We start from the raw sequence: 26,668 nt of genomic DNA on the forward strand, positions 1-26,668 counted from the left end.
GCAAATGTGGCTGTTCTTGTGTGTTAAAGGCAACGATTATATTATATATTCTTTAATTAGGTATATTGGTATTTAGTTATTTGGTTGTCTATGTCATTGTTTTTGAAACTTTTTTTTTCTGGGGTCCTATATTTTAAAAGTCACAAACCTTCAGTCAATAGACATTATTCTTGAATCACAAAATAAAGGTGGATTTGACCATTACTGGACATTAATGAGGATATTTTATTGTTGACTGACTGATTAAATGAACAAAAAGATTAGAAATTATACAAAACATGTTTTAACATTTCAACATTCTAATGAGATAGGTGGGCTTGTCTGTGTTTTTGTAGTGTGTTCCAGTCCGGGGTGCAGGAGGAGAATGCAACACACAGATCAGATGCAGCATTCACTGTTTCTGTGCTTTGTCGTCATTTTTGTGAGCACAGAAAATCCCAATTCACACATATATGTAGTAGTGAAAGGAATAAGCATAGAAACACTCGCCCTACTGAGGACAGGATATGAAATGCTTATCCAGAATGTCGATAAGGTCACAGATCCATGTACACAACTGTATATTGCAGAAGTACATGCAGATCGTGACAAGGTGAACCAAAAAAAATCTCTTGCCACCCACCTGAGGGTCGTGACCCACTCTTTGGGAAACAATGGTCTATAGAACATGTTGGTTCCAAGTCTGGTCTTTATTCCATGTTAGTAAAAATGTTATAAAAAGCAAACTGAATGTGGTTTGTATTACCTTTTTTCTATTGACAGCCTGGATGACTGCGAATTATCAAAGACATTTTCCACCTTGTCTCTCCAAAAGGACTCCACCTGTATTTATACAACTACTCCATTTAGACATACAAAGCCAGCAGAGGGCCAGGTGCGCTGTAAAACAAATTAGCCAGGAAGGATACTAGCGATAGTCTGCACAAACACTCATGCACCCAGACATACACAACCAGAACGGCCGTTGAACTGAATTTGAAACGTAATTTTCACATTTCCATACTATAGCCCGGGGGTATTCATAAACAAAGGGCCTGTATTTGGGAATGCAAACACTGCAAAAGCACCAGGCCAATTGGGAAGTAAATTGACAAAACATTAATTAAGTTAGGTTTGCAAATATGTTGTGTTACTTTTTAATAAGTTTAATTTTATATGTAATGATTCAAACTAAAAGTATATGTACACAGCTCTAGTCATCTAAGGTCTATTTAAACTCTCGGTGATCCCTCATTGGCTGTAAACTCCACTTGAAGCAAGGTAAGTGCTGCTGAATTGAATAAGTCACACACAAACACACACCCATTGTTTGCTTTAGCCGGGCTATCCCAAACACTAGGATCTCTACTCACAATGCCCTCTTCATTAACGGGACAATGGCATTGTGTTGGCAAATGAGCGGGCTCCTCCCTGACCCTCTGTCTGCTGGAGATTATCTGAGCGCCTCTGCAGATAGACAGGAATCACTGAGGTCATCCGTCAATCAAAGGCTCAAATGTGTCTTCTTTCATCCACATGGAAACACTCGCTGGTCACTCACTGTATTTACGGTGTCACTGCAAGAAAAATAAAGAACTCTGAGCTACTATAAAGGGTTGTACAAAGTAGGTCCTAAATAGAAAATGTGGCAGAAAACTCGGCTTACATTTGTCTCAGGCAGAATTAGGCTGTATAGGATATGAAATAAGATACTTAGTCCTCAACTTCTACAAATGTATATTATTACTTAAAATAAACATTCATGCAGTTATTTATTAGCATTGGAATGTCTATATATGTATTTATGTAGCCTGTTTATCCACAAACCAGGACACACATACAGATGCTTCTTTATTAGCCTATAGCAGGAAGCTGCTGTACCGCATGTTTACAGGTGAGGTGGGCCTCTGGGTCTGGGATCAACCAATCACAGCTCACATTCAGTCACCTCAGCCAATCAGCGCTCGCCTACCTCCGCTATTATTTTACACTAAAAGAATTTCTACTCAATATCGCCGAAAAGCTACTTAGCATGAACAAAACAATGCCCTGCAACGAGATATGTGTGTTGTGAACTAGACAAGGTGATCTGGGCAGGTAGAGGACAGACACGCGGAGTTTATTGGCTGCTCGGGACAAAAGGCCCAGAAAGAGGCTTTACCTGTAAGGTGGAGTGGAGGAGAGGCACTCGCGCACCGAGGGGCAGGCAGAAAACAGGCGAGAAAAGTCGCCTTACCTGTAGCCCAACTTCTCTCTGCTGCCGCTCGGAGCTGCTCCGACTTGAAAGTCCAGTTTCACAAGGAAGAACCGCGGAGGAAGCGAAATATGTCACAGGAGACAGACAAGTAAGTGCTGCTGCCAGAGCTCCTCTGACTATTTCAGCGCGTAAAAAAACTTTTGACCTGTCCTTAGTTTAGGATGATCGTAAAGCCGCGGTGAAATCCAGGAACAGGTTATATCCGCAGTGGATGCATCTTCATTTTTTATTTTATTATTATTCGTTTTTTGTACCCCAGTCAACTTGTTTCATACTGGAGTTGTGTCCCATTGAGAGTTGTTTGCTTTTACGAGTGTGCCGTGGAGTTTATATGAAATCTATCGCGATTTCTGATGGAGCAAGTGCCAAGGACTGGATTATCCTTTGAGTTTGTTTTTATGTTCACAGTCTTATTAAAAAAAAACTGATTTACCTACGATCAAGCCCAATGACCTTTTTAAAGTCATTCTATAATGTGTGCTTCATTAAAATTAGTTTTACGGATATGTAGCTTATTTGAAATCTTTATTATTATATGTAAACCAGTTTTTTATGTTACATTTAACTGGCCCAACTATGTACACTACTTTTTAAATGTTGGATTAAATGATAATTACAACCTCTTTTTAGTTGGTTTCATATCTCATTGAAAATGTTGAGGAGTTATCTTGATAGGCCTGTTTATAAGTTTGATTACAGTAACATTTCAAAACAGGCCCAACATTTTACAACAATTTTCTATCAATTATGCATCAAGATCTCAACATAGGGCCATATTCCAGACAATAATCTGCCAAACACATTGTTTGTTGATGCATTAGCCAAATTATGAAAAGACTGTGCTTTTGTAAGATGTTGTGGATGTAAGTCTATGTAGGCTTTTAAAAATGACATGTAGTGTTGTATGCGTCAGTGGCTTAAGTAAAACAATACTTGCTATATAAGTGCAATGTTATTAATGTGAAGATTCTCTCGTGCACTGTGTCACTGAATCACGTCAAAGAGCATCATAGTAGAAACAGCAGGTGTCTGCCTCTATTATGGCTCAGAGTGAACACTGTTTTAGGCTTTTGCAGCATAAACACAGTGTTCTGTTCCTATGTCAAAGGCATGGCCTGTTTTCACCTAACACAACCAGATCAGCAACTATGATGTTTATATTTTACCTTCATCCTTTAGAACATTGTTTCTCAAAGACTGGGTCACGGCCATCAAGTGGGTTGCAAGAGATTTTTTTTTTTGGGTTGCCTTGTCTGCATATAGATCTGCAGTATACAGTTCCGACACATGAGAGAGCAAGTGGCTATTTTGTTCCAGTATTGCTGGTTCAATTGAATGTTGAAAAGAAAAAAGAAATGGGCTAAAATAGGTGACTTATGGATCCTGTTTTTGCTGGTTCAATTACTGTTTTTCATTGTTTAAAACTTGAGTAATACTAATTGTTCAGAGACACACGATCACCCAGTCAACATTAAAATATTCTCATTAATGTTCAATAATGATCAAATCCAACTTTATTTTGTGATTTACGAATAACGTCTATTGACTTGGGTCGTGAAGGTTTGTGACTTTTAAAATATGGGTCCCCAGAATAAAAGTTTGGGAATAAACTTGTTATTTTACTTTGTCATGGTCATTGCTGTAGTTCCTATTTCTATTGTGGTGATGCCAAGTTGATTTACATAGAGATACCTCAATCTAAAGTAAATATGGTGTATTTGTAAAGCCAGTCTTTAAGTGTGTTCAGTGATAGGAGTGAGATTACAGCAACTGTCAGTGTAACTTTTGACAGGTTTTCTTGTGTGAGTGGCTGATTGCAAAGTGCTGTTTTGACAACACTGTGGCTCTGATAAGTCTGTGATCTTCACTTAAGTGTGTACAGGAACAAAATCTACTGCAAACACAGATGTGAGGTGCAGTTACAGGGAGAACTAAGCTAGATTAGTGACTCCAAATTTCCACACAAAGTACTACCACAGAAATGTTTGGTTTTCAAGATTCACTCTAGACTACTAAACTAAAGACTAGACTAAGATTTACACAGTACTAGAGGCCAAAACTGGACCATCTAAACCAGGAGGATTAAACCAGGTTCAAACCAAGACTCAACCAAGACTAATCAAGGACTTAGGCTCAGGACAAAAGTGAATTCAAAATATGAATAAACGTGGTAAAAACATATTTTTCTCACCATTTAAACCTCAAATGCAGGACAATACAGGATTACAAACAGTCATGAATCAATATACCAGTGAGTACGGATGTAACAATATCAAAATCCCTCGATACGATATTTTCACGATACGTGTCTCACGGTTTGATATTTATTGCGATATTTTGTAGAGGTTTACAAAATTGTGAATATGCTACTTTTTCCTTTTGAAAGCCCTGGAAAAGCCTTGAAAAGCTGTTGGTATTGCAGTAATATGAAGAATTAACGTTTAAAAGTGCTTAATAACAGTTGCTTCTTCAGGTAGTCTGCACTGATAACACCAAAGGACCATGGTCTATGTACTTCCCTCTGTTTTTTAGCTACTGCTGCACCATGGAAAGGTAAACAAAGTAACTCAAAGTGCTTTACAGAATAAGAAAGATGTTAAAATCACAAAGAAAGGCAATAGAATCACCATAACTATTCATTTAAGTAAAGACACGTGTAATTCGATATATTGTGAAGCCCCCCGGTATTATTGTGAGACTTCTGACGATACAATATCACGATATTTCGGTTACTGTTACATCCCTACCAGTGAGTAAACTAATGATGGGGGAAGGCAATGGTTAAAAAATCTTTATGTGGGGGGTGGAGTGTCTTGCCTAAGGACACATCAACAGAACTGGAATCAATCCTCTGACCTTCAGGTTGGGGGACCACTGCTCTAAGCCGAAATCTGTCTTGATATGATTTTGTTTTGTGTGTTTTATCAGTAAGCGCCTGGTGGTGGTGGTGCCCAACGAGAGCTCGTTTCAAGCCATGCGTTACACCAGCGAAGACGAGGCATGGCGTTCCTACCTGGAGAACCCGCTGACCGCTGCTACCAAAGCCATGATGACCATCACCGGGGACGAGGACAGCGCCAATGCACTCACTCTGCTCTATGACTACTACAAGGTCTGTCCTGAACTGCGGTGGTGATCTTCAAGATAGTTACTTACACATTAAACCTAGAAAATATCAAGAAGATCCTGGATTTGATTCTTGGGTCTGGTGGGGGTGAAGATATTTCATGGGGACAGTAAAGAATATCTTAAACATTACTGTTATTCAGATAAGCCTACACAAAATGTTGGTGCTTAAGCTTTTTAATTATATACTGGGTCATGGTGATTGTAGTCTAGTGAAGTTCAGCTGAAACGGAAACTGTAAGAAAAACAAATAATAAATAAAAAAGTCCAAGTAGTATGTAGTTTTCCCATGGCATAGAAATATTTAAGTAAATTTCATCCATTTCTGTGTCTTTAGGTGCCCAAAGAGAAGAGGATTCTGCCAGTTGCCAAAGTGGTGGAAGTCTCCGAGGAGCAGGAGAAGAGGTCAGTGTGTTTGTGATGCTTGTTGAGCGTACAGACAGAGGCAGTTGTAAAAATGTAAAACATGTATTTAGTGTGAGCTCATTCTGCAGCTATGGATGGACTCATGCTTCAATGATTACTAATATACAGTGTTTGACAATTGACACAAGTGAGTTAATAACCCAAGTTTGGTATGAAAACACTCTATTGGTTCCAAGAACCATTCAGTGATAAAGAACGACTGATGAAGTGATAAGAGGCTGCCATTTGTGGGCAAACGCTGTGCATGAAAGAGTGCCTAGGATGATGTTCAAAAACAACAACATGAAATATTGCAGCTACACACAGATTCTTTTTATACGGTTATAAAAATAAGCCCCGTAGTGTAGATGTAATATTAACCCAAAGGCTCAATAAAGAGTTATATACATTTAAGAAACTGCACTTAATATGCAAATAGTAGGACATAGAGAGATTTTATTAGCTCTTTCTATCTGAGATAAGAAAAAAGAAGCTAGATAAATGTAACCAGTGCTATAGAAAGTACATTATAATTTGAATTCAAAGCAACATTATGCAACTTTATTTGAATAATTTATACCAAAATAGAAGATTGCATCAGGAAGGTTACCTAGTGGAAAACTATGAAAAGTATGTGCTTCGCTCTTGTAACATGGGAATGAAAATGTCAAAATAAAAGTTTAGATCAATTGTTTCACATTTTAAAGCTGCACTATGTAACTTTTTGGTTGGTTGTTTCTATGGATATATCATTGCTCTACCTGGAATGTTCCGCAGTATGACATTAAACAGCTCTACCTGTCATGTTTTCAATTACATGTGGTTTTATTGTATATCCCAAAAATACCAAGAAAAACAGGCATTCTGACTGTGAATGTGGTTGCCTCTCCATAGACTTGTAACTTGGTCTGGTTTGGTCTCCATGAAGATAGAAAGGTTTAAAGCCATACTGTAAAACATTTCAGACAAAGCAACATCTACATAGAGAAAAGCATTTTACACACCCTCCACCACAAAAGTTACACAGCTCACATTTAATATAAATAAATATTCATACTTAATAAACTCTTTTGGTCAATAATGCTGGTCTGTAACCTATAAACAGTCGATTGAGGATAAATGGAATCATTCTTATACTGAAGTACAATGTAATTTTTCAGGCTACCATCAAACTCCAGTGAAAACAACTGTGGCGAAACTGTTGACAATCGAGTCCAAGTGCTGAAATCAGTCCCGGTGAATCTGTCTCTCAATATGGAGCACCAAGAAACTGCCACCAAACGGGACCAGTTCAGCAGCTCATCTTCATCGGGCCAGGCAGGTGCCCAGGGGGCTACAGGACCCACAGACCCAGCCCCTGCACCCGTCCCAGTGGTGAAAGCAGAGGTCTTCACACCTCTGTACATGGCACCCACGGGGCACCACTACCGGGTCGAGGGGGAGGAGGCAGCCAGGGTCATCTATGAACCAAACCCCTATGAAGTCACCGCAGTCAGTCACAGCTCCTACGTGAAAGACAACCAGCAGAGTCCACCGGATAGTCCGTACGAGGAGGAGCGGAACGGGGTAAAAGAAATACAAATATAAACAGACAATATTTGGGTTTCAGATGGCATCACAGCGTTATAAAGAACAATATTATTTAATACAGATGGGGGCAGCTAAAATCAGTATTGTTCAACTGTAGATTTTTGTTGTAATATAGCACGGTCTTGGCTTTTGTCAATAATAGAAATGATCAGGTGCAATATTTGGGAATTTACCTTTCCGATATTTCATGGCAAAGTACAGTGTAAGTAGGAAAAACAGGCTTTTGCCCCCATCTGGGATTTGTATGGAAGAGAGAGGTGGGACCAAGTCATCATTTTGCAAGTCTCAAGTCTTTGACCTCAAGCGCGAGTCAAGTCCCAAGTCAAATACAGGCAAGTCCAAGTCGAGTCTCGAATCACTGGACTGTAAGTCCAAGTCAAGTCCAAGTCGTCTGCTTGGAGCTTCAAGTCATTTCAAGTCTTTAAACCAAAGTATCAAATATTATATAGCTTAGATTTTTGCAGTTTATATGAATTTTAAACTGTACTTAAAAAAGTCATAGTATATTTACTGTATTTATAGAGTCTGTAAGAGTTGTAGAAATGTAAATTTTTCCTTTTTAAATGTCTTGACAAGCTCTTAGTGTGAATCATTATGGTCAGATCAGAATGAATTCAGATTTAAAAGTGCTTCTCGAGTCTTCTCAAGTCACAGGCCTCAAGTCTGTCTATTTTATCAAGTCAAGTCTCAAGTCCTAAAAATAGTGACTCAAGTCTGACTTGAGTCCAAGTCACGACTTGCAAATCCCGACCTTTTATGGAAGATAATTAAATAATTGAAATACAGAATTTTAAACACTTTAAAATTACAGCAAATAAAATTCAGAATAAACATTTTTTCAGAGTTAAAAAATTCAAAGTGAGAAATTCAGCTGTATTTAAAATTCTAAATCTGATGGAACAAATGATCTTCCATAGATTTGGCCATCATCACATTCTTTAATCTGAAAACTATTTCAAGTTATATAAAGTGTTCATCTGTCCAAATGTCTTACAGTGTTTGCAGGAGTAGTAGTAGTAGAAGTGATGGTAATAAAACCTTGTAATGTGAACTGAAAACATAAAGCAGGAGTCTCCAACTGTTTTATTGCTACTAATTATTGCAGTCATTAGAAGCAGAGTAAGTATAAAAGGCACAGCAAGCCATAGATGGAGTACAATCTGTAAAACAAATTATTATCAGTTTATTAGTGCACAAAGTCGGGCATCAAAATTATTCATTTCCAGTGGTAATAGGCATTTAATTCATCAAATGTGAGTCATTCAGTGCAATACAAATAATAAGGAATACAGAAGGGAGTGGGGAGTTACTGGAAACTCCCACTGACGTAAAGCAACCAAATATTTTTATCAATTACAACGTGACCTAAGAATAAATAGTAGAACCACTAAAACACAGTATTGACAATCTACAGCCATTTTGCGTTGGAATAAGGCTCATTTTTGACATTATTACTTCTCAGTCAGCTTTTCTTCTTGGAGATGTTGTTGCTTTGTGTGAAATTAAACCTTTCTATCTTCATGGACACCAAACCAAACCAAGTTACAGGTCGGATCTGTGGAGAGGCGTCCCCGCTCACAGTCAGAAAGACAGTTTTTCTTGGTATTTTTGAGCTATAAAAGCACCTGTAATTGAATAAATGTAAGATTGAACTGTTTAATGTCATACTGTGGGACATTCCAGGCAGAGCAGGGGAATATCCATAGAAACCACCAGGTGACTAACCTTAGTTACATAGTGCAACTTTAAGATTAGGGTTGGGATTATGGTTTGGGCTTTACCGAAGTTAGTCCAACATTCTTATTGTTTGACACACACAATCGTAACTAGTATATTACTTTTCGGAAATATTTTTTTAACAAGTGAATGATGCATGAGTGAAGTGAGCTCACCGTAGCACTCAGAGCCCGGCCCATTGGTAACTGTACACTTTAGGGTGGGGCTGTTTTTATATAGGACATAAAGACGGATAGATGTTCAAATATTATTCAGCCCCAGTCCAAAGGTGGCTTACATGAATGAGAGTAGAGCTATTACGAGTCCTTTAAGATTGACATTATGACTTTGAACTTATTTATTCAGGCTTTAATATTAAACCGTCAGAAAGGTGTTGTTTTGTGGTATTGTTTACCCAGTTCCTCTGAAGTTAAATGAATCTTAATAGTTTCCTCTTTTGGTGTGTTTTTTGTGCTATTTTGACAGAAGTACCACCTACCTTCCTCTATGGCCACAGATGACTTCTTATTTCACCAGGAAGGAGTGTAAGTTCAGTTAGACCATCTAGTTTGGAGTCATTCATACACTGCATTTAAGTTGTTTTATCAGAAGTAGATCCATATTTAGCCACAATAACAACAATTGGAAAACAAAAATATATAATCAAACTTTCAATCACGACAGCAAGGTAATAAAAGCATCAAAGTGTTTTTAGTTTAGTCTTAAAGGTCCTATATTATGCAAAATTGACTCTTGTGTCAATGTTTGAATGTTGTTACCTCCTCGAAAACATACCTGGAGTTGTGTTTTGTTCATTCACACATGTTTGAGTGAGCATTTATTATTAGTTGGTCTACATCTCCAAAGCTCAAGATGCGCTGTCCCACCTTGTGATGTCATGTTGTGGTAGTTTTCAAGTTAACAGCTACGGTTTATCTCTCTAATTTAGAAGAGATTGGCATTTCCAGGGCTGAAATCATCCAAATGATTCTGCTGAAGGTGTATGGAGTCAAAAACACAGTGGAGCATTTTCTATATTAGCGCTTGACATCACAAGGTGGAACAGAGTGTTTCTGTTTAAGAGAAGAACTCAGGGGTTTGTGTGTTAAACATGTGTGAATGAAACAAAACACAACTCCAGGTTTGTGATGAGAAAACAACATTATAACACTGATCAGAAAATAGTGTAATATGGGCCCTTTAACCTTTGGACAATGCACAAATCCATTATAGTAGTTTACAATGGTAGCATGCTTACTCTAATGTAACTGTTATATTTGTACAGAGACAGTTTCCAGTACACATTGGACGCCTCTCGGTCCCTCCGGCAGAAACAGGGCGAGGGACCCATGACGTATTTAAACAAGGGACAGTTTTATGCCGTGACCCTGAATGAGCTCAGTGCCAACAAACGACTGCGCCACCCCATCAGCAAAGTTCGAGTGAGTTGGATTTATTATATTTTATACACTGGATTCTCGTTATGGCATGTACTTTATTTATTTATTTGTTTATTTTACAAAACATATGCAAAAGTTTAGAATAGTTCATATAATTCTATTGCCAGGCTGGTGCCACCTCATGCCTCCCCTCAAGTTCATTTCTCCCCAGCGACTAGGTCAAGAATCAAAATACACTAGACGGTTTGCAAAAACCCCAGAAGTGCAAGGTCAGGCACCAGCCAAACAGCGAAGAGCCATATATTCTCTGTTGGCAACAATTCCCAAGATCGAGGATTTAAATCTGCAATAAAGAGAATATTTGGTGAATTTTATCAAGGGGAAAGATGTTATTGCCCTTCTTCATATGAGATTTGGGAAAAGCTTAATATACCAGTTAGCCCCATTAGCGGCACATTATATACGTCACAACCAAATCGCAGTGATTTACCATTGAACGAACAAGTTCTAAGGTTGCGAAGTCAAACGGTTTCAAGGAAGTGCAACCGGCTGATGAATCAGGCTAATAATTCTATGGATATCTTATAAAAATGGAACTCCCCAGAAGCTCTCTTTGCTTATAAAAGGGACCCCAGATACCTACTGTATAGTAAAACCATATACAGGACTTATATGAATGGTATAAGACATTCTGAATAAATAGCACAAATAAATGTACAAATAAAATAATAGAAATAAGTCTCAGAGAAAGAGTGCAATGATATGATGAGTGACAGGACATAGGGTTATCTGTTACATAAGGGTGAGTTGTTGTACAGTTGTAGGGAGTATTATCTGTCCCTCTGTAGTCTGGTGCAGTGGGTGTCCATGATGCAGAGCAGTTTGTCCAGTGTCCTCTTGTCCCTCACTGTGACAAATGTCTCCAGCTCATACATAATACATACCATTATAGGATTTCATATGGTTAAGGAAGCCAAGGTTGAATTTTATACTTTGCTGCGATTGCCATTCACTGTATATAGAACAGCACATTGTCCACATATATATAATAAAATGATAAGAAATTATAATGTTTTTCTGATTTTGCCCATAGAGTGTAATCATGGTGGTTTTCAGTGAAGATAAAAACCGAGATGAACAGCTAAAATACTGGAAATACTGGCACTCGAGGCAGCACACGGCCAAACAAAGGGTCCTTGACATTGGTAAGATACTCACTCACCAGTCCTCATGTTTACAAGTGAATGACAATATCAGATTTTTAATATAAGGATGAACCAAAAAAAAGTAATAATGATATACTGGTGCTCAGCGATGGAGGATAACTAATTACATTTTAAAACGGATACTTTTACTTCACTACATCTGAGAGCAAGTATCTGTACTTTCTACTCCACTAAATATTTGAACAGAACTGAAAAGTAAAAAGGGCTTTTAATATGATTTTAACGGTTATTTTTACAATGTTTTTGGTAACATCCTGACTAAAGGTTTTGAGTTCAAACTTCAGCTTTCAGCAAACAAAAATAAATACACAAAATTCATAAGAAAAATTAAGAAATTGATTCATATTGCAACTACTGACCAAAATATGCATTTTTTAAATTAATATCATTACATTTTAACAAATAAACAACACTCATGTGAAATAACTTTAATACTTTTATTTAAGTAGATTTTTTTCATGATATACTTTTACTTTTACTTGAATAACTTTTTGTCTTCTGTACTTTTTGAAGGTTCTGTATATCATGCAAAACTGACTCTTTAAGGTTTAAGCCATGTTACCTCATCAACATACCTGGAGTTGTGTTTTGTTTCATTCACACATGTTTTAATAATCCTGAATTATTAACATGTCTACATTTCCAAAGCTCAAAATGCTCTTTTCCACTTTGTGATGTTATGAGGCAGTAATTTTCAAGTTAACAGCTCCTTTTACCTGTTGTTTAGTAGAGATTGTCAATTCCAGGGCTGAAATGATCCAACTGATTCTAGTGAAGGTGTATGAAGTTTAAAAACACAGTGGATATACTTCAGGATTTGTGTGTTAAGCCTGTGTGACTGAAACAAAACACAACTCCAGATCTGTTTGTGATGAGGAAACAACATTATAACATAGATCAGAACATAGTGTAATATGAGCCCTTTAACATATGTGTGAATCAAAACAAAGAATGATGTATTGGTGCTATTACCAATACTGGAATGCCCTTAGCCAATAAGCAGAGGCTGAGCAAACAAAGAGGTTACACACCCCCACTCAGTGTTTGCCTGAGGGCTGCCCACCTTCTCACAACTACTACATGAATCAGTAATCTAGGCGTTGCTAGGTCTCAACTTGAATCCTATAATCTCCCTACATAGCCCTAAAGACTCGAAATTACCCCAAAACCACTGTGTTTTTGTTCAATTTGTCAAATCATTCTGCTCATGTTCATTGGATTTAGGTGTAACTGGGAATTTTTTATCATGTTTTGATTTTTTTGAACTAGAAGTCATTAAGGTGCCTGTTTAGACCTGATATAGTCCTACCTTTAGTCTGGTTTAGTCTTCTTAAGTTATTATGCATTTAGTCTTGACTTGTACCTGGTGTAGGATTGTTTAAGACAAATTATAGTCCTGCTTTTACTCATTTTATTTGTTTGTGTAGGCCTAGTTCTGGCTTAATTGTGCATTAGTACTAGTTCAAGTCTAGATTGATTTACCTAAGATCTACAGACCTCATTAAATCATAAAGTACTAATTTTACCATATAATTTTTGCCAGCCAAGTCCTGGTTCAATCTTATTTAAGCCAGAATTTAACCCAGGTTTTGTCCTTGTTAATCCTAGTTTTGTCATTAAAAGCTACTTATAAAAGCAAATATTTTCAGAGGAGGTATTTGAGGCTCTAGTCAGCCCTTTGTCTGAAAATGATGGATCTGAATTTGCACATCTTTGCTGAATGAGTATGTGAGAAGCTTGTAGGCGGATTTCGCTAACAAGCCGGGGCCTGCTTCCTCAAGTACACACTGAGAGGTATGTGGGAGACTGTGAGCTAGATACTAGACATTCACAGAAACACTCCTCCTTCATTCGCTTGTCAGGACAGGGAGAGGAATGCTCGCCACACTGTTACCTTGGATGGTCCAGGTCTGTTGAACAACATTGTTGCCCAATTTAGATCCCCTTCTTAATTCCTATGTTGACATGTCCCAAACCAAAAGCTCTGAAATCCGCCATAACACATAAACAGCTGCAGAAGTGGAACCAGCACAATGCACATGGAAGATGTACAGATGGAAAAGTTGAAGCAAAGTAATCATTCATTCAATAACAACATTTCAGTAGAGTGATTACAAAGGGCAATGGACTGTACAGTATTTTTATGTGCATAGTCATACACGAGTGGCATCTCAGTATGTGCTCATATGCATCCATGAGTTTCAAAGGATGAAAAATGCAAACAAAATATTCTTTTCAAACATACAGTAAAGCCCTTAACATGACTAACGCCCATGAATACATATATAACACTTTAGATTGAATAAAATTACTTAGGTTTATAACTTTTGTATGGGGAGGAGGTTTTGCATTCAACTTACATACAGTATAACTCACTTATTTTAAGGGATTGTAAAACTAACTGAATTTTTAAAGGCGCACTGTGTAACATTTCTGCTTGTCTCCATGTAGATATTACTGTTTTGCCTTTCCGCAGTATGGAAATACACTTAATAATAAATAATAAACTTAGTAATCATAAAGGAGACAGGTAATTTTGAGCTTTAAAACTCCTGTAATTGAACAAACACAAGGGAGATCCTGTATGTTCGGTGACCTACTATGGTGTCTGCGCTCAGTTTCATTTCTCCAGCGACCAGGTCAGGAATCAGAATACACTAGACGGTTTGCAAGAACCCTGGAAGTTGTAGACCGGGCACCAGTCAATCAGCGAAGAGCCATACATTCTGTGTTGGCAACGATTCCCAAGATCGAGGATTTAAAGCCTGAAAAAAGAAAATGGTTGGTGAATTTCATCAAGGGGAAAGACGTTATTGCCCTTCTTCCTACGGGATTTGGGAAAAGCTTAGTATACCAGTTAGCAGTGCATTACATACGTCACGACTAAATAGCAGCGATTGGTTAAATTAAAAAAAAGTACTTGTCTAGTATCGAGTGAAGAATCTTAATGCTGCAAGGTCAAACGGTTTCCACAAAGTGAATGATGAATCAGGCTACTACTATGGAACATTCCAGGCAAAAAAATTACTTCTTCACGGAAACAAGCAGGTAGCGGACCCTCCACCATAAAAGTTACGCAGTGCACCTTTAATTAAACGTTGAGCTGTGGTTTCAGACAGCTGTTGAGGTCAGATGTCAAGCCTGGGCCCTCTGTGTGTCTCTGTACTGTGGGTCGGGGGTGTGTGTGGATGCGTTGTGTAACCTGAGCAGGGGCTGATGTGAAAGGCAGAGGAGGTGGGTGTGTCTGTGGGGGGGTGTAGTGTGCCCCCAGGCCCCATCACAGAATGGGACAGAAAGAGAATGGGATTTAACCGAAGGGGGGAGCAAACAGAAGAATGGCACCTTGCTTTGTGCACCTGCTGTGGGATGAGACGACAGTTGTGCAATGAGGCCCGCACCTAGAACAAGGCAATCAACAAAAAGCTAAAGATACAGGACTGCAGGACGACATTCATACCATACTCCATACAACTGTACAGCAACTCACCCTTATGTAACATCAATATCATCTTTACACTGTTTCTCCTTATGACCTCTTGTATCACATGAAAAAATCTACTTAAGTAAAAGTATTAAAGTACCTGTTTAAAAACATACTTACAGAGTAAAAATTAAAGAGTATTTTCTAGAGATTTTTAGACCAATTAAAGGATAAAATTTTGTGCTTTTGATAAAAAATTTGGTTGATTTAAAGCGATTTAGTGTTGTCTAGCTGTTCTTCTGGTTTCGTATTTTGTTTTGCTCAAAAATGGGACAGAAATTCAAATTAAATGTGCTAAAAAAAAAGGCTCAAACCATAAAGAAAAGTACTTTTAAATCTAAATGTAGTGGAGTAGAAAGTATAGATACCTGCTCTCAAATGTAGTGAAATAAAAGTAAAAAGTATCCACTGTAAAATGTATTTAAGTAAAGTACAGAAATTTGTACTTTATTATTGTACTTTTACTTTTATATTTTGTTACTGTACACCACTGTGCCGAGTCCTGTTATAGAGTGTTCAGTCATTTACTTTTATGCCGTGTGTGAAGTAAACTGAAAAATCATTGGCAGATAAAACCCATTTAAGAACTAAAAGCAGTTTTGACCCAGTCCACAACATGTTACAGCCCCTTTAGGCACTTTAAGTTTTATGTCCCGTGTATTTGGCCCCTCCGGACTTGTCCAAGACCACTCATCTGACTCCTCTTTTCCCAAATAGCCCTGCGTGCTTCCTCCCTCTGTCTTTGAAGCCTGGAAGCCTATTTACTCAAGCTGATAAGACTTATAAAATAGAAGTGTGCCATTGGATTGCTTATCTGTACTAACAATAGCTACCAGCTTGTGTCATTTATTGACCAGAGTGTATAGCGCATATATATTGAGTTTTTGGTTTGTTTTGGTGTGTTTTTGTGTTGTAGTTATTTTGGCTGACAATGTTGGTCTTTTTTTAGCTGATTACAAAGAGAGCTTCAATACGATCGGGAACATAGAAGAAATAGCTTACAACGCCATCTCCTTTACCTGGGACGTCAATGAAGAGGCTAAGGTAAGGGCTGAAATGTACCCCACAGTAGATGGCTGCGCTGGACAGAATTTTCAGTCCAGGTTCCACCTGTACATGCAAAGAATTGTAATTTTCATTCCTGCTCCCGCCCAGATCTGCATTATTTTGTCCTGCTCCCACCTGCAAATCCCGCAAGATGGGGTCGTTCGCTTTCTTAAGCTCTGTCAAACACAGAGGAGCGGAAAGGAATTGTCTGAAATGTGGGCGAGATTAGACCACGTCCGCAAGTTTAGGCTGCTTAAAATGTTTTTATTAATGCCAAATAAAATATCCAGCACACATTATGTATGATAGGCAAACATGGATCATTTGTATATTTTACTTTACACTTATATTTGTTTGTGGGACTGCAGTTTATCATCTCACCCGCCCACTCCCACACAGGCCTGCAATGAGCTTTCAAAATGTGTCCTGTGCTGCCCCAAAGGCCTGCAGGACCCAGGGTAGATGCAGCGCGCTATGCCACTGGTTGACCTTGAGTTTCTACTGTACTTATTATGTGCTCAGCATTTATTCACCAAACCAAAATCACATTTTAAAAATAAATGTACCCTGATATCTTTAAGGCAGGGTAGTGTACAGGGAAGGACAAAGGGGTCTGTTGTCCCAGCCCTCAGGGGCTTAGGGGCCCAGATTTGAACCCTCTTCCTATTAATTCATATTAGAGGGGGCCCATGTGAAGCTTCTTGCCACTGGCCCCCAAATTTCTGTCGACGGGCCTGCAAAATAGTGTAGTAGCTTAGGATGCCCAAACGTGGACTCAAGGTCTTACGGATTCTTCTTTCTTATAATGGAATGCTGATTTATTGTTATTGTATTCAGTATTATCAGTGTATTATGACAAAATACACTCAAAATTCCTTGAAACAATCCAGGATTTAAACTGAATGGACCCACATCAAAATGAATCATTTCCACCTTGGTCAAACATGCCCTTTATAATAATAGCAAATAGTTCTGAAGGACTCTTGTTTAACATCATTTATCATTTTACCCCTCACTGTAACCTTTGTAAAATGCTTTAAAAGTGAAAAAATGCAGAGCACACTTAGATAAATAACGTTTTGGCATTTGCATTTTTTCACTTTTAAGTTGCTGTTTCTTGTGTTTACACCTCTTCAGGAACTCTGGTGTTGCGTTTTCAGTTTCATTTGATTCAGTGTAGTGCATGTCCCAGTTTTCAGGTCTATATTAGCCTAAGTCTCCTGACAGCTTCATTTCTGTAGTGGCTGTACTTTTCCCTAAACCGGTCTGCTGTGTTTGCGCTTACATAAAGGCGTGTAGTCCATGTTCAAAAGCAGCACGACAGGTTTTCTCGCTGATTCAGTTGTTGCCAAATAAACGCCTGTGAAACGAACTGGTTTTGGGAGATCATGATGCAAGCACCTGTTACTCAGTGTGCAGAGCCAAGGCGTGAGAAAAAGGCTTGAGGAGCTTTGAACTGAAGCTGACAAATTATGACACAATTCTATTATAACGGCGCTTCTGAATGACATCAAATTACTCATGTTGAAGAAGATACCAGAATGAAACAGTATTATTCAGACTAAAGTAAAAAGATAGATAGAAAGATAGATAAATCATACTTTATTATTCGAAAAGGAAGCTCATTTTTCAGGCAGCAACACTACATTATAATACATTTTATTTACATGAATTTATTAAGTTATAGTGAAGCATTGGATAGCTAAATACCAAACTGGGGAAATGATTAGAGCATTGTGGGGACTGCTAGGACAAAAACAGCTACTTTTAGACAATCAGTGTAAATTATATGCAAATACAAACAAGGAGTATTAAAATTAAACATTAAAAATGCTAAAATATAGAGCATTAAACTTGCTATCTCCATGGAGACAAGACAAAGCGGCGAGACAAGGTGAAGTTGTGATAAACTGCTTTGAAGTATCATATATCCATAAAGTTACCGAAGTGAATGTACCTGATTACCACATGTGATTTTAAACATCATGAAGTCAATGGTCTTGTGTGCTTTTCAAACTGACTCTTTTGTGACCGCTCCTGTGGCTGAACTCCCCCCGAGGGCCGACCTGAGCCCATCCCAGTCCACCACACCCTTCTGCTCCTGTTTGTTTTGCCCTCATTTCAGTGTGAATGTGAGTGACTGTGTGCGTTTGTGTATTTATGTGCATTTGTGTGTGCGTTTGTGTGTCTGTTTGTTGTTTACGACTAATTTGACATCAATCTCTTGCAATTATGCCTTATTTGACATCAGTCTGTCGTTATCTCTGCTACTTACTCAGAATTTATTATACCATTTCTCTTAGCTACTGTGTCCAAATAATTTCCCTTGTGGATCAATAAAGCTTGTGTAAGTCTAAGTGTGTTTGTGTGTGTGTTTGTGTGTGTTTGTGTGGCGGATGCATTGTATCAGTGGCCTCGAGACTCTGCTGGAGGAAATCCAAGCACACTTTTCACAGTCAATACAGACTCTTTATAGCCCTGCATTCTTCCTTTATTTGTCCTATGTCTGTGGTGGTATTTATCAAGTTTTAATGCAAGAGTTTGGTTTTAAAACATCTTCTATTGTTCTCCATCGAGACGTTATGTTGTCTGGATGTGGCTTGAGTTTAGAATGAAAGGGGCATCTGTCTTAAATAACAACATCAGAAGCAAATGGTCAAATTAGATACTAGATACTACGACTGTGTTCTTCTTGTATTCTTGTATTGATTTTGGCATTACCTACTTAATTCATATTGTTTATTCAAATGGAAATCTGCAACTTTTCTGGTGGAGGTTATGGCCGTTTGTCTCCGTGGATATGTTATTGTTTATCAATCTCCATGGAGACAAGCAAGTGTCAAGCAAGTGCACTTTTGAGAAATAAAACTCTATAACATAATATATACTCCTAATACAACACCACTAATGAAATGAAAGCTACACAGATACATCAAATGCTTAATTGTGGAACACTACAGGGCACTTACATCTTGGATCTATTCGGATTTATTCGTTGTACATGATTATGTTTGGTCGATATTTATTCCTTGGAATTTATTGGATATATTATAACTAATTATTATGATTAAGATGCTCACTCATACAAGAATATTTTTTTTCTCTGTAAAGACTAATGGATATCCAATAAATAAATAAATAAATAAATCTCCATGGAAACAAGCACTAGAAATGTTAAGCAGCCTGCCTTTAAGTTTTTGAATTCGCCATTGCAGATTTTACGTTTTGTATGAACTTTTATAGTTATTGTAATGTAAGGTAAATTAGATGCTCATTTTGACCCCTGGAAGAATAGTTTTTATCTCTGTAAAGACTAAAGGGGATCCAGTAAATAAATAAATCTCCATGGAAACAAACACAAGAAAAAATTAAGCAGCCCACCTCTAAAAGTTTTTGAATTTGTCATTTCAGATTTTGCGTTACGTGTGAACTTTTATAATCATTATTGTTATGTAATGTTTTATTGTAAATTAGGTGCTCACTTTGACCTCAGGGAAAATAGTTTTTACCTCTGTAAAGACTAATGGGGAGTCATTGAATAAATAAATAAATCTCCATGGAAACAAGCAGGAGAAAAGTTAAGCAGCCTGCCTTTAAGTTTTTTAATTTGTCATTTCAGATTTTGCATTATGTGTGAACTTTTATAGTTATTATATTGTAATATTTAATTTTAATTAGATGCTCATTTTGACCCCAAGAAGAATTTTTTATATTTTTAATCTCTGTAATGACTAATGGGGATCCAGTAAATAAATAACTCTCCATGGAAACAAACAGGAGAAAAGTTAAGCAGTCCGCCTTTAAGTTTTTGAATTTGTCATTGCAGATTTTGCGTTATGTGTGAACTTTATTGTTACTATATTGTAACATTTTATTGTAAATTAGATGCTCACTTTGACCCCAAGAAGAATAGTTTTGTATCTCTGTAAAGACTAAAGGGTATCCAATAAATAAATAAATAAATCTCCATGGAAACAAGCATAAGAAAAGTTAAGCAGCCCACCTCTAAAAGGAACTTTTATAATTATTATTATGTAACCTTTTATTGTAAATTAGGTGCTCACTTTGACCTCAGGGAAAATAGTTTTTATCTCTGTAATGACTAATGGGGAGTCATTGAATAAATAAATAAATCTCCATGGAAACAAGCACAAGAAAAGTTAAGTAGCCTGCCTTTAAGTTTTTGAATTTGTCATTGCAGATTTTGCGTTATGTGTGAATTTTTATATTATATTGTAACGTTTTATTGTAAATTCGATGCTCACTTTGACCCCTGGAAGAATAAATAAATAAATAAATCTCCATGGAAACAAGCATGAGAAAAGTTAAGCAGCCCCCCTTTAAGCTTTTGCATTTGTCATTTCAGATTTTCATCACTGTGAATTGCCTGAGCACTGACTTCTCATCTCAAAAAGGAGTGAAGGGTCTTCCTCTCATGATCCAGATCGATACTTACAGTTACAACAACCGCAGCAACAAACCCCTGCACCGAGCGTACCTGCAGATCAAAGTCTTCTGTGACAAGGTACAATATGTAATTAATCTAAATATGAACATCGCCACAGCCACATTACGCAACCTCTCAGCATGCAATGGTTCTGGGTTGGAACATTTTAATTACAAGTGGCACAGTTGTATGAAAGAACTGAATTATTGGTATAAGAAAAGTACATTATTTTAAGCTTTTTACTACATTTTCAATTCAAGTTTATTTATAGCACATTTAAAACAACTTCAGAAAAAAGGTAAAAAATAATTTTTGTTATATTGATCAGTCTTGATTTTGATTCATTTTGATTTATTTATTCTTTTCCAAAATGGCTTTCAGTATCGATTTAATGAACATAAACAGTATAAAGTTCAAGCCATTTAACGTAGAGGATGTCCAAAATTGATCATTTTTACTGACAGAGGATTCACTTTTGACCTCTTGATTAAAAAGACTGTTGCATAGAATTCACAATTTGTTTTCTAAATATTGCTCACAATTCAAATGTGATTCATTGCTTTACCCTGTTTTTTCCAGTAATTTTGCATTAATAAAGTATAAAATTACACCACATTTCTCCTTTATCTTGTGTATGTGGGGTGTAATGAGTGTCTGTGGCCGCTAGGTGGAGGTGCACAGAGTTAAAGGCAGGTAAGGCCTCCCTCTTGTGGCCTCACCTGCAAACAGCCGCTCACCTGGACAAGGAAATGACTGTCACAGCTCATTACGGTTTTGCATTTTGTTTTTCAGGGAGCAGAAAGAAAAATAAGAGATGAAGAGAGGAAACTGTTTCGCAAGAAGTCCAAAGGTTTGTCACTTTTTAAATTGAAGATTTGAGGTAATACTTTTAAGGTTTTCTAAGACTAAGACATAGATCCACAAGGGAAATTACTCGGACACAGTAGTTCACACATCACAATATAATAACAAAATAGAAAATATAAATGGTATCAATACATTCTAAATAAGTAGCAAAAATAGTATAAAATAGTGTTTTTTTGTAATTATTTTATTGACTATTTTGTTCCAATATTGCTAATTCAGTTGAATGTTAAAAAAAAAAAGAAAAAAAGAAATTGACTACATTTAATGTAAATGACGACTTATGGATCCTTTTTATTGCTGTTTTTCATTGTTTAAAACTTGAGTAATGCTAATTGTTCAGAGAGACACGATCACTCAGTCAGCAATAAAACATCCTTATTAATGTTCAGTAATGATCAAATCCATCTTTATTTTCTGATTTACCAATAATGTCTATTGACTTGGGTCACGAAGGTTTGTGACTTTTAAGATATGGTCCCCAGAAAAAAAGTCTGGGAAACACTGAACTAAGGTATAGTTATATAAATCTATTTGTACAAGTAAAAATAAAATAAAATATAAAAGAAATAAAGTAGTAAAAAATACTATTAGACTATGTATATTGTTTTTAAAATCATAAACCATATTCAACAGTCGATTTGTAGGAGTTATATCTTTTAAACAAAACAAAGCGTTTTATTAATATACTGTTTTTTTTAATAAATTGTTTTATTTCTCTTTATTTCAGGGAAGGATGGAGGCGTAGGTGTAATAACTGTTCCAAAAAAGTCTGACAACACTTATTTCAAAACAATGACTGATCTCGAAGCTCAGCCGGTTCTGTTCATCCCCGACGTTCACTTTGGAAACTTGCAGAGGGCTGGACAGGTACATCACTGTATAATATGGTTAGCGGTTTAATAATATTTGGTTTCTCAACATTTTCTCATTGTCTTGCAGGTGTTTACCTTCAACACAGAGGAGATCGACAGAGAAGGGTGAGCAGTACAGATCTATTCACCCCGACAAAGAGTCAGTGTTGTCAGTTTTAGAAATGAGTTTAGATAAATGTATGATTTGTTTTTCAGAAGTGTTTTGGTGAAGAGGATGTTCAGGTCGTCTGAGGAAGATCTGTGTCCATCACCTCACAAGCAAATGAAAGAGGACACACACAAGAAAGGTACAGTGCACTAATCTGTTTAAAACATTTCATTAATTCATTTTTGAGAAATGTATGTATTTATGATAATTTTATTCTCTTGACACAAACTCGAAATAAAGACAAATCAAATGAATCAGTTGTTGAAACATTACATGGTAAAATTATTGTAATGTATAATAGTCCATTATCGGTACAACAAGTCCTCCACCTTCATATCTCCATGAAGATGCTTTTTGTCTGGAATATTCCACAGCATGTCATTAAACTTATCTGTTTTTATGGAGACAAGCAGGAGGCATCAATATTCAGGTCTGTGGAAAGTTGAACTCGCTCACTTTTTATTGTGTAAGTTAGATACTCTACTGGTCAAAAGTTTTAGAACACCCTCATTTTTCCAGTTATTTATTGTAATTCAAGTCGGGCAGGTCCAATGAAGAGCTTGAAATGGTACAAAGGTAAATACTGAGCAGGCAGAGGTTAAACAAAAGATAAAAGATAACAAAACACAAGTCCAAGCTCTGCCAAAACTACCTCAGGAAAAAAGAACAAGATGAAGAACTTGAAAAGTGTCCAGCACAGTCTCCAGACTTAAACCCCATCGAGCTGGTTTTGGGATGAACTGGACAGAAGAGTGAAAACCAAGCAACCTACAAGTGCCACACATTTATGGGAACTTCTGCAACAGACTTGGGAAGAACTTTCTGAAGAATATTTGATTTCTGTTGTAAAAAGAACGAGCCTCGAGTGTGTTCAGCTGTTATATCTGCCAAAGGGCGACACTTTCATGAATCAAAAGTTTAGAATACGTTCTAAACAATAAAAAACTGAATGAAGTGTGGTGTTCTATCTAAAACTTTTGATCGGTACTGTATTTATGATTATTTTTTTCTCTCTTGGCACAAACTCAAACTAATTATCTGGAGTTTTTGTCTGGAATATTCCACAGCGTGGCATTAAACTAATCTATTTTCATGGAGACAAGCAGAAAAGTTGTGGAAAGTTGAATTCGTTCACTTTTTATTGTATGTGTTATATATGTATGTATGGATCAATGTATTTTTGACCAATGAAACACATTTTAAGTCATTAATGCTAAATAGATATTATATTAGGATACTGCTGTACTTGAACATTCCAGACGGAGCAAAACAGACAAAGAAAAGTGACATAATTCACCACTTTCATACCACTTTCTTCATTGTCTTCTGGCACTTTCTCTGACAGTGTTGATTATTCAATAGTTTTATTTTCTATTACGTAAAGTCTTGCCCTTCTTTCACTTATCTCCAGTGTTGTTGTACGTGAGGAAGGAGGCTGACGAGGTTTTTGACGCGCTGATGCTCAAGGCTCCAACTCTGAGAGGCCTAATGGACGCGGTGAGTCATGGCTTTTATAACTGAACTGCAGTGACGTACGCGTATGTGGGCATTCGATACAAAACTGCTTTAATGTCTTTTCTTAGATATCAGAAAAGTACGGCGTGCCAACAGAGCGGATAGTGAAAGTCTACAAGAAGAGCAAGAAAGGGTAAGTGTAGACAAATGTACAGATACACTCATAAAAGTCTACGGAACAAAACTGTGGCTTATATTATGTCACTTGAACTGTTTTTTGTACAGCTGCAATAAAATTATATTTGAATACTTAGCATTTACTAATCAAAAATGCTGCAGGTATTAAGGCAATTTAGGTAAATTTAGGTAAATCCATATATCATCCATGATGAAACCTGAAGTATGGTTATAATTGTTGATGAGCCAAACATAACGGAATGCTACAATGACACGCAGATGAAGAAAACTGGGATAATTTCTAATATTTCCTACATTTTGTCAGACATACTACCACAGACCCCGCCGGAAGTTGTCATTGTTTCCAAACTTCTTCCTGGTTTTTGATGTAAGCATGAATAGAGCCTGTTATCTTTTCAACTAACCAAAAACAGACCTGGAGCTGTGTTTTATTCACAGATGTTTGAGTAACACTTTATTATTTGTCTGTCTACATCTCCAGAGCTCAAAATGCTCCGCGATTTCATGAAACAGTAGTTTTCGAAATGAAGCGCTATCTTTTACTTTTTATTCAGAAGAGACTGGCAATTTCAGGGGGTTGAAATTATCCAAATGATTCAAGTGAAGGTGTACAGATGTTTTTTTTAAAAAAAGCCTAAATATGCAAGGTTTGTGTGTTAAACATATGTGAATGAAACAAAACACAATTCCAGGTCTGTCAGATGAAGAAAAGAGGTAGAGCGCTTCACTGGATCATAAAAGAGTTAAAAATAGTACAGGTGCTCTACAAGGGTTAAAGTAGTAATCTTAAAAAGAAAGTTGCCATTACTGGATAATGTAAATGACCAATGTAAAAGACCATTTTGCCCTGAGAAAGACCATCTTGCTGGTCAAAACATGCTGCCGTCCCTTCATCCAATAAAAGACTTTAAATATATTCAGTTGGAGTGCCTCGGGTTTGTACCTTGCCCATTTTTACATTTTCCAGTAAGAGCAACTTTCTGTTTAAGACTACTCCAGGTCTGTTTGTGATGAGGAAACAACATTATAACAAGAAATAAGAAAATAGCGTAATATGGGCTGTTGTGGCAAAAATTATATATCTCTCGAAGATAAATAATGATGCCATTTGTGAAGCCCGATGAGTTTTTGTAATATAGACCAAGGTTTATTCTTGTTACAGCAGATATGGACAGGGCCTAAGCCTGTTCTGGCCAAAGCCACTCCCCACCAGCAGTATGTTCCTACTACATCTCCCACCGTATCTCCCAATGTTACAAAGCACCAAGTTTATATAGCCTAAAATGACCAGAAGACATACATTTCAAAGTGAGAAGGTGACGACTCCTACTGAGGTGTGGCCAGATGTGCTTGATCTGATTTGCATCCATATTCACTTGTATTTGTCACTTCCTAACATTATTAGCAAGCAAAAGGGAACAGAAGCATTTACATTGAAGGGTCTTTCTAACAAGCCAAATGAGTTTTAGTTACAAGACCAAATGTGTTTCTAAAAGAATAAGTAATCACTATTTTAATGTAATCAATCATAATCAGTATTTTCCTGTGGGGGTCTGGTCTCAGGTAGAAATCACATTCATTTACACAAAGACAGAATGAGAGAAATCTTTCCACAATCTAAATTTCTATCACATGGGTCTTTTAAGTTTTGCTTGGTTAGTAAAAGTTTCAATCTGTACAAACAAAGCATTTTACTAATATTCCCTGATATCACAGGATCTTGGTCAACATGGATGACAACATCGTGGAGCATTACTCAAATGAAGACACCTTTATCCTCAACATCGAAAGCTGTGCGAATGACTTCAAAATCACGCTCCAGGAAATTTGACGGACCGGGTCTCTGCGTCGGGGCAAAAATGTGAATTGAACGATCTGTTTTTGAGGCTGCTATTGGCTCATGAGCTGACAATGCTAAGGGACAGTTCTATAGCGGCGAACTACTGTATTGGACCACACACCTCATTCCTCTCATCTGTTACACTATGAAGCACATTTTAGAAGACAAACATTTCAGACCAAAAATATGTTGTTTATGTAATACGCCAAAGCATTTCAATTGTATAAATAATTGTCTTTTTGTACAGTTTTTGCCAAATGTACTTCAGGAGTAGCTCGAACTAGATGGTCCTTAACATAGCAGCTCCTTTTGCATGCAAACTCTTATTTTTGTCCGTAGTTATTATTTATTATTATTAATGTAAGATTATTTTAACATTTTATCCTAAAGATTTCACATACTTTGTCTTAACATTTCAGTGGCACGTTTTCATTGTCACAAGTAAAAAGTACTCATATTGTAATTGTAATTATGCATAAACATTTTAAGTGCCTACAACTGTACTGTGGAGTGGACCAATTCAAAACAGAAATTATGGCACTTGTTCATCATGTAGGCCTCTTGTATAGATGTGTAAAATGAATTAAAAGTCCTGATACAATGAAAACGGTTTT

General features: G+C 37.0%; 1 protein-coding gene across 1 annotated transcript; it reads left to right on the plus strand.

The window, feature by feature from the left end:
- Window positions 1-2,006: 2,006 nt before the first annotated feature.
- Window positions 2,007-26,642, plus strand: grhl2b (grainyhead-like transcription factor 2b). Its single transcript, XM_020934405.2, has 16 exons — window positions 2,007-2,324; window positions 5,165-5,348; window positions 5,700-5,767; window positions 6,928-7,333; window positions 9,560-9,618; window positions 10,359-10,515; window positions 11,567-11,678; window positions 16,130-16,224; window positions 20,594-20,752; window positions 21,467-21,524; window positions 22,269-22,408; window positions 22,481-22,518; window positions 22,609-22,700; window positions 23,973-24,058; window positions 24,145-24,209; window positions 25,931-26,642. Exons 1-16 carry the CDS (start codon window positions 2,305-2,307, stop codon window positions 26,043-26,045), a joined length of 1,854 nt encoding a protein of 617 aa, XP_020790064.2. The 5' UTR covers window positions 2,007-2,304; the 3' UTR covers window positions 26,046-26,642.
- The last annotated feature ends 26 nt before the right edge of the window (window positions 26,643-26,668 follow it).

Source organism: Boleophthalmus pectinirostris, unplaced genomic scaffold (assembly GCF_026225935.1).
Source record: "Boleophthalmus pectinirostris isolate CB_2022bp ecotype Guang Dong unplaced genomic scaffold, ASM2622593v1 HiC_scaffold_21, whole genome shotgun sequence".
Lineage (NCBI taxonomy): Eukaryota > Metazoa > Chordata > Actinopteri > Gobiiformes > Gobiidae > Boleophthalmus > Boleophthalmus pectinirostris.

Coding starts and splice junctions, on each gene's coding strand:
- grhl2b (XM_020934405.2), top strand. CDS start 2,305: ATGTCACAGGAGACAGACAA. Junction 11,679..16,129: donor ACAAAGGGTCCTTGACATTG/GTAAGATACTCA, acceptor GTCTTTTTTTAG/CTGATTACAAAGAGAGCTTC. Junction 22,409..22,480: donor ACTTGCAGAGGGCTGGACAG/GTACATCACTGT, acceptor ATTGTCTTGCAG/GTGTTTACCTTCAACACAGA.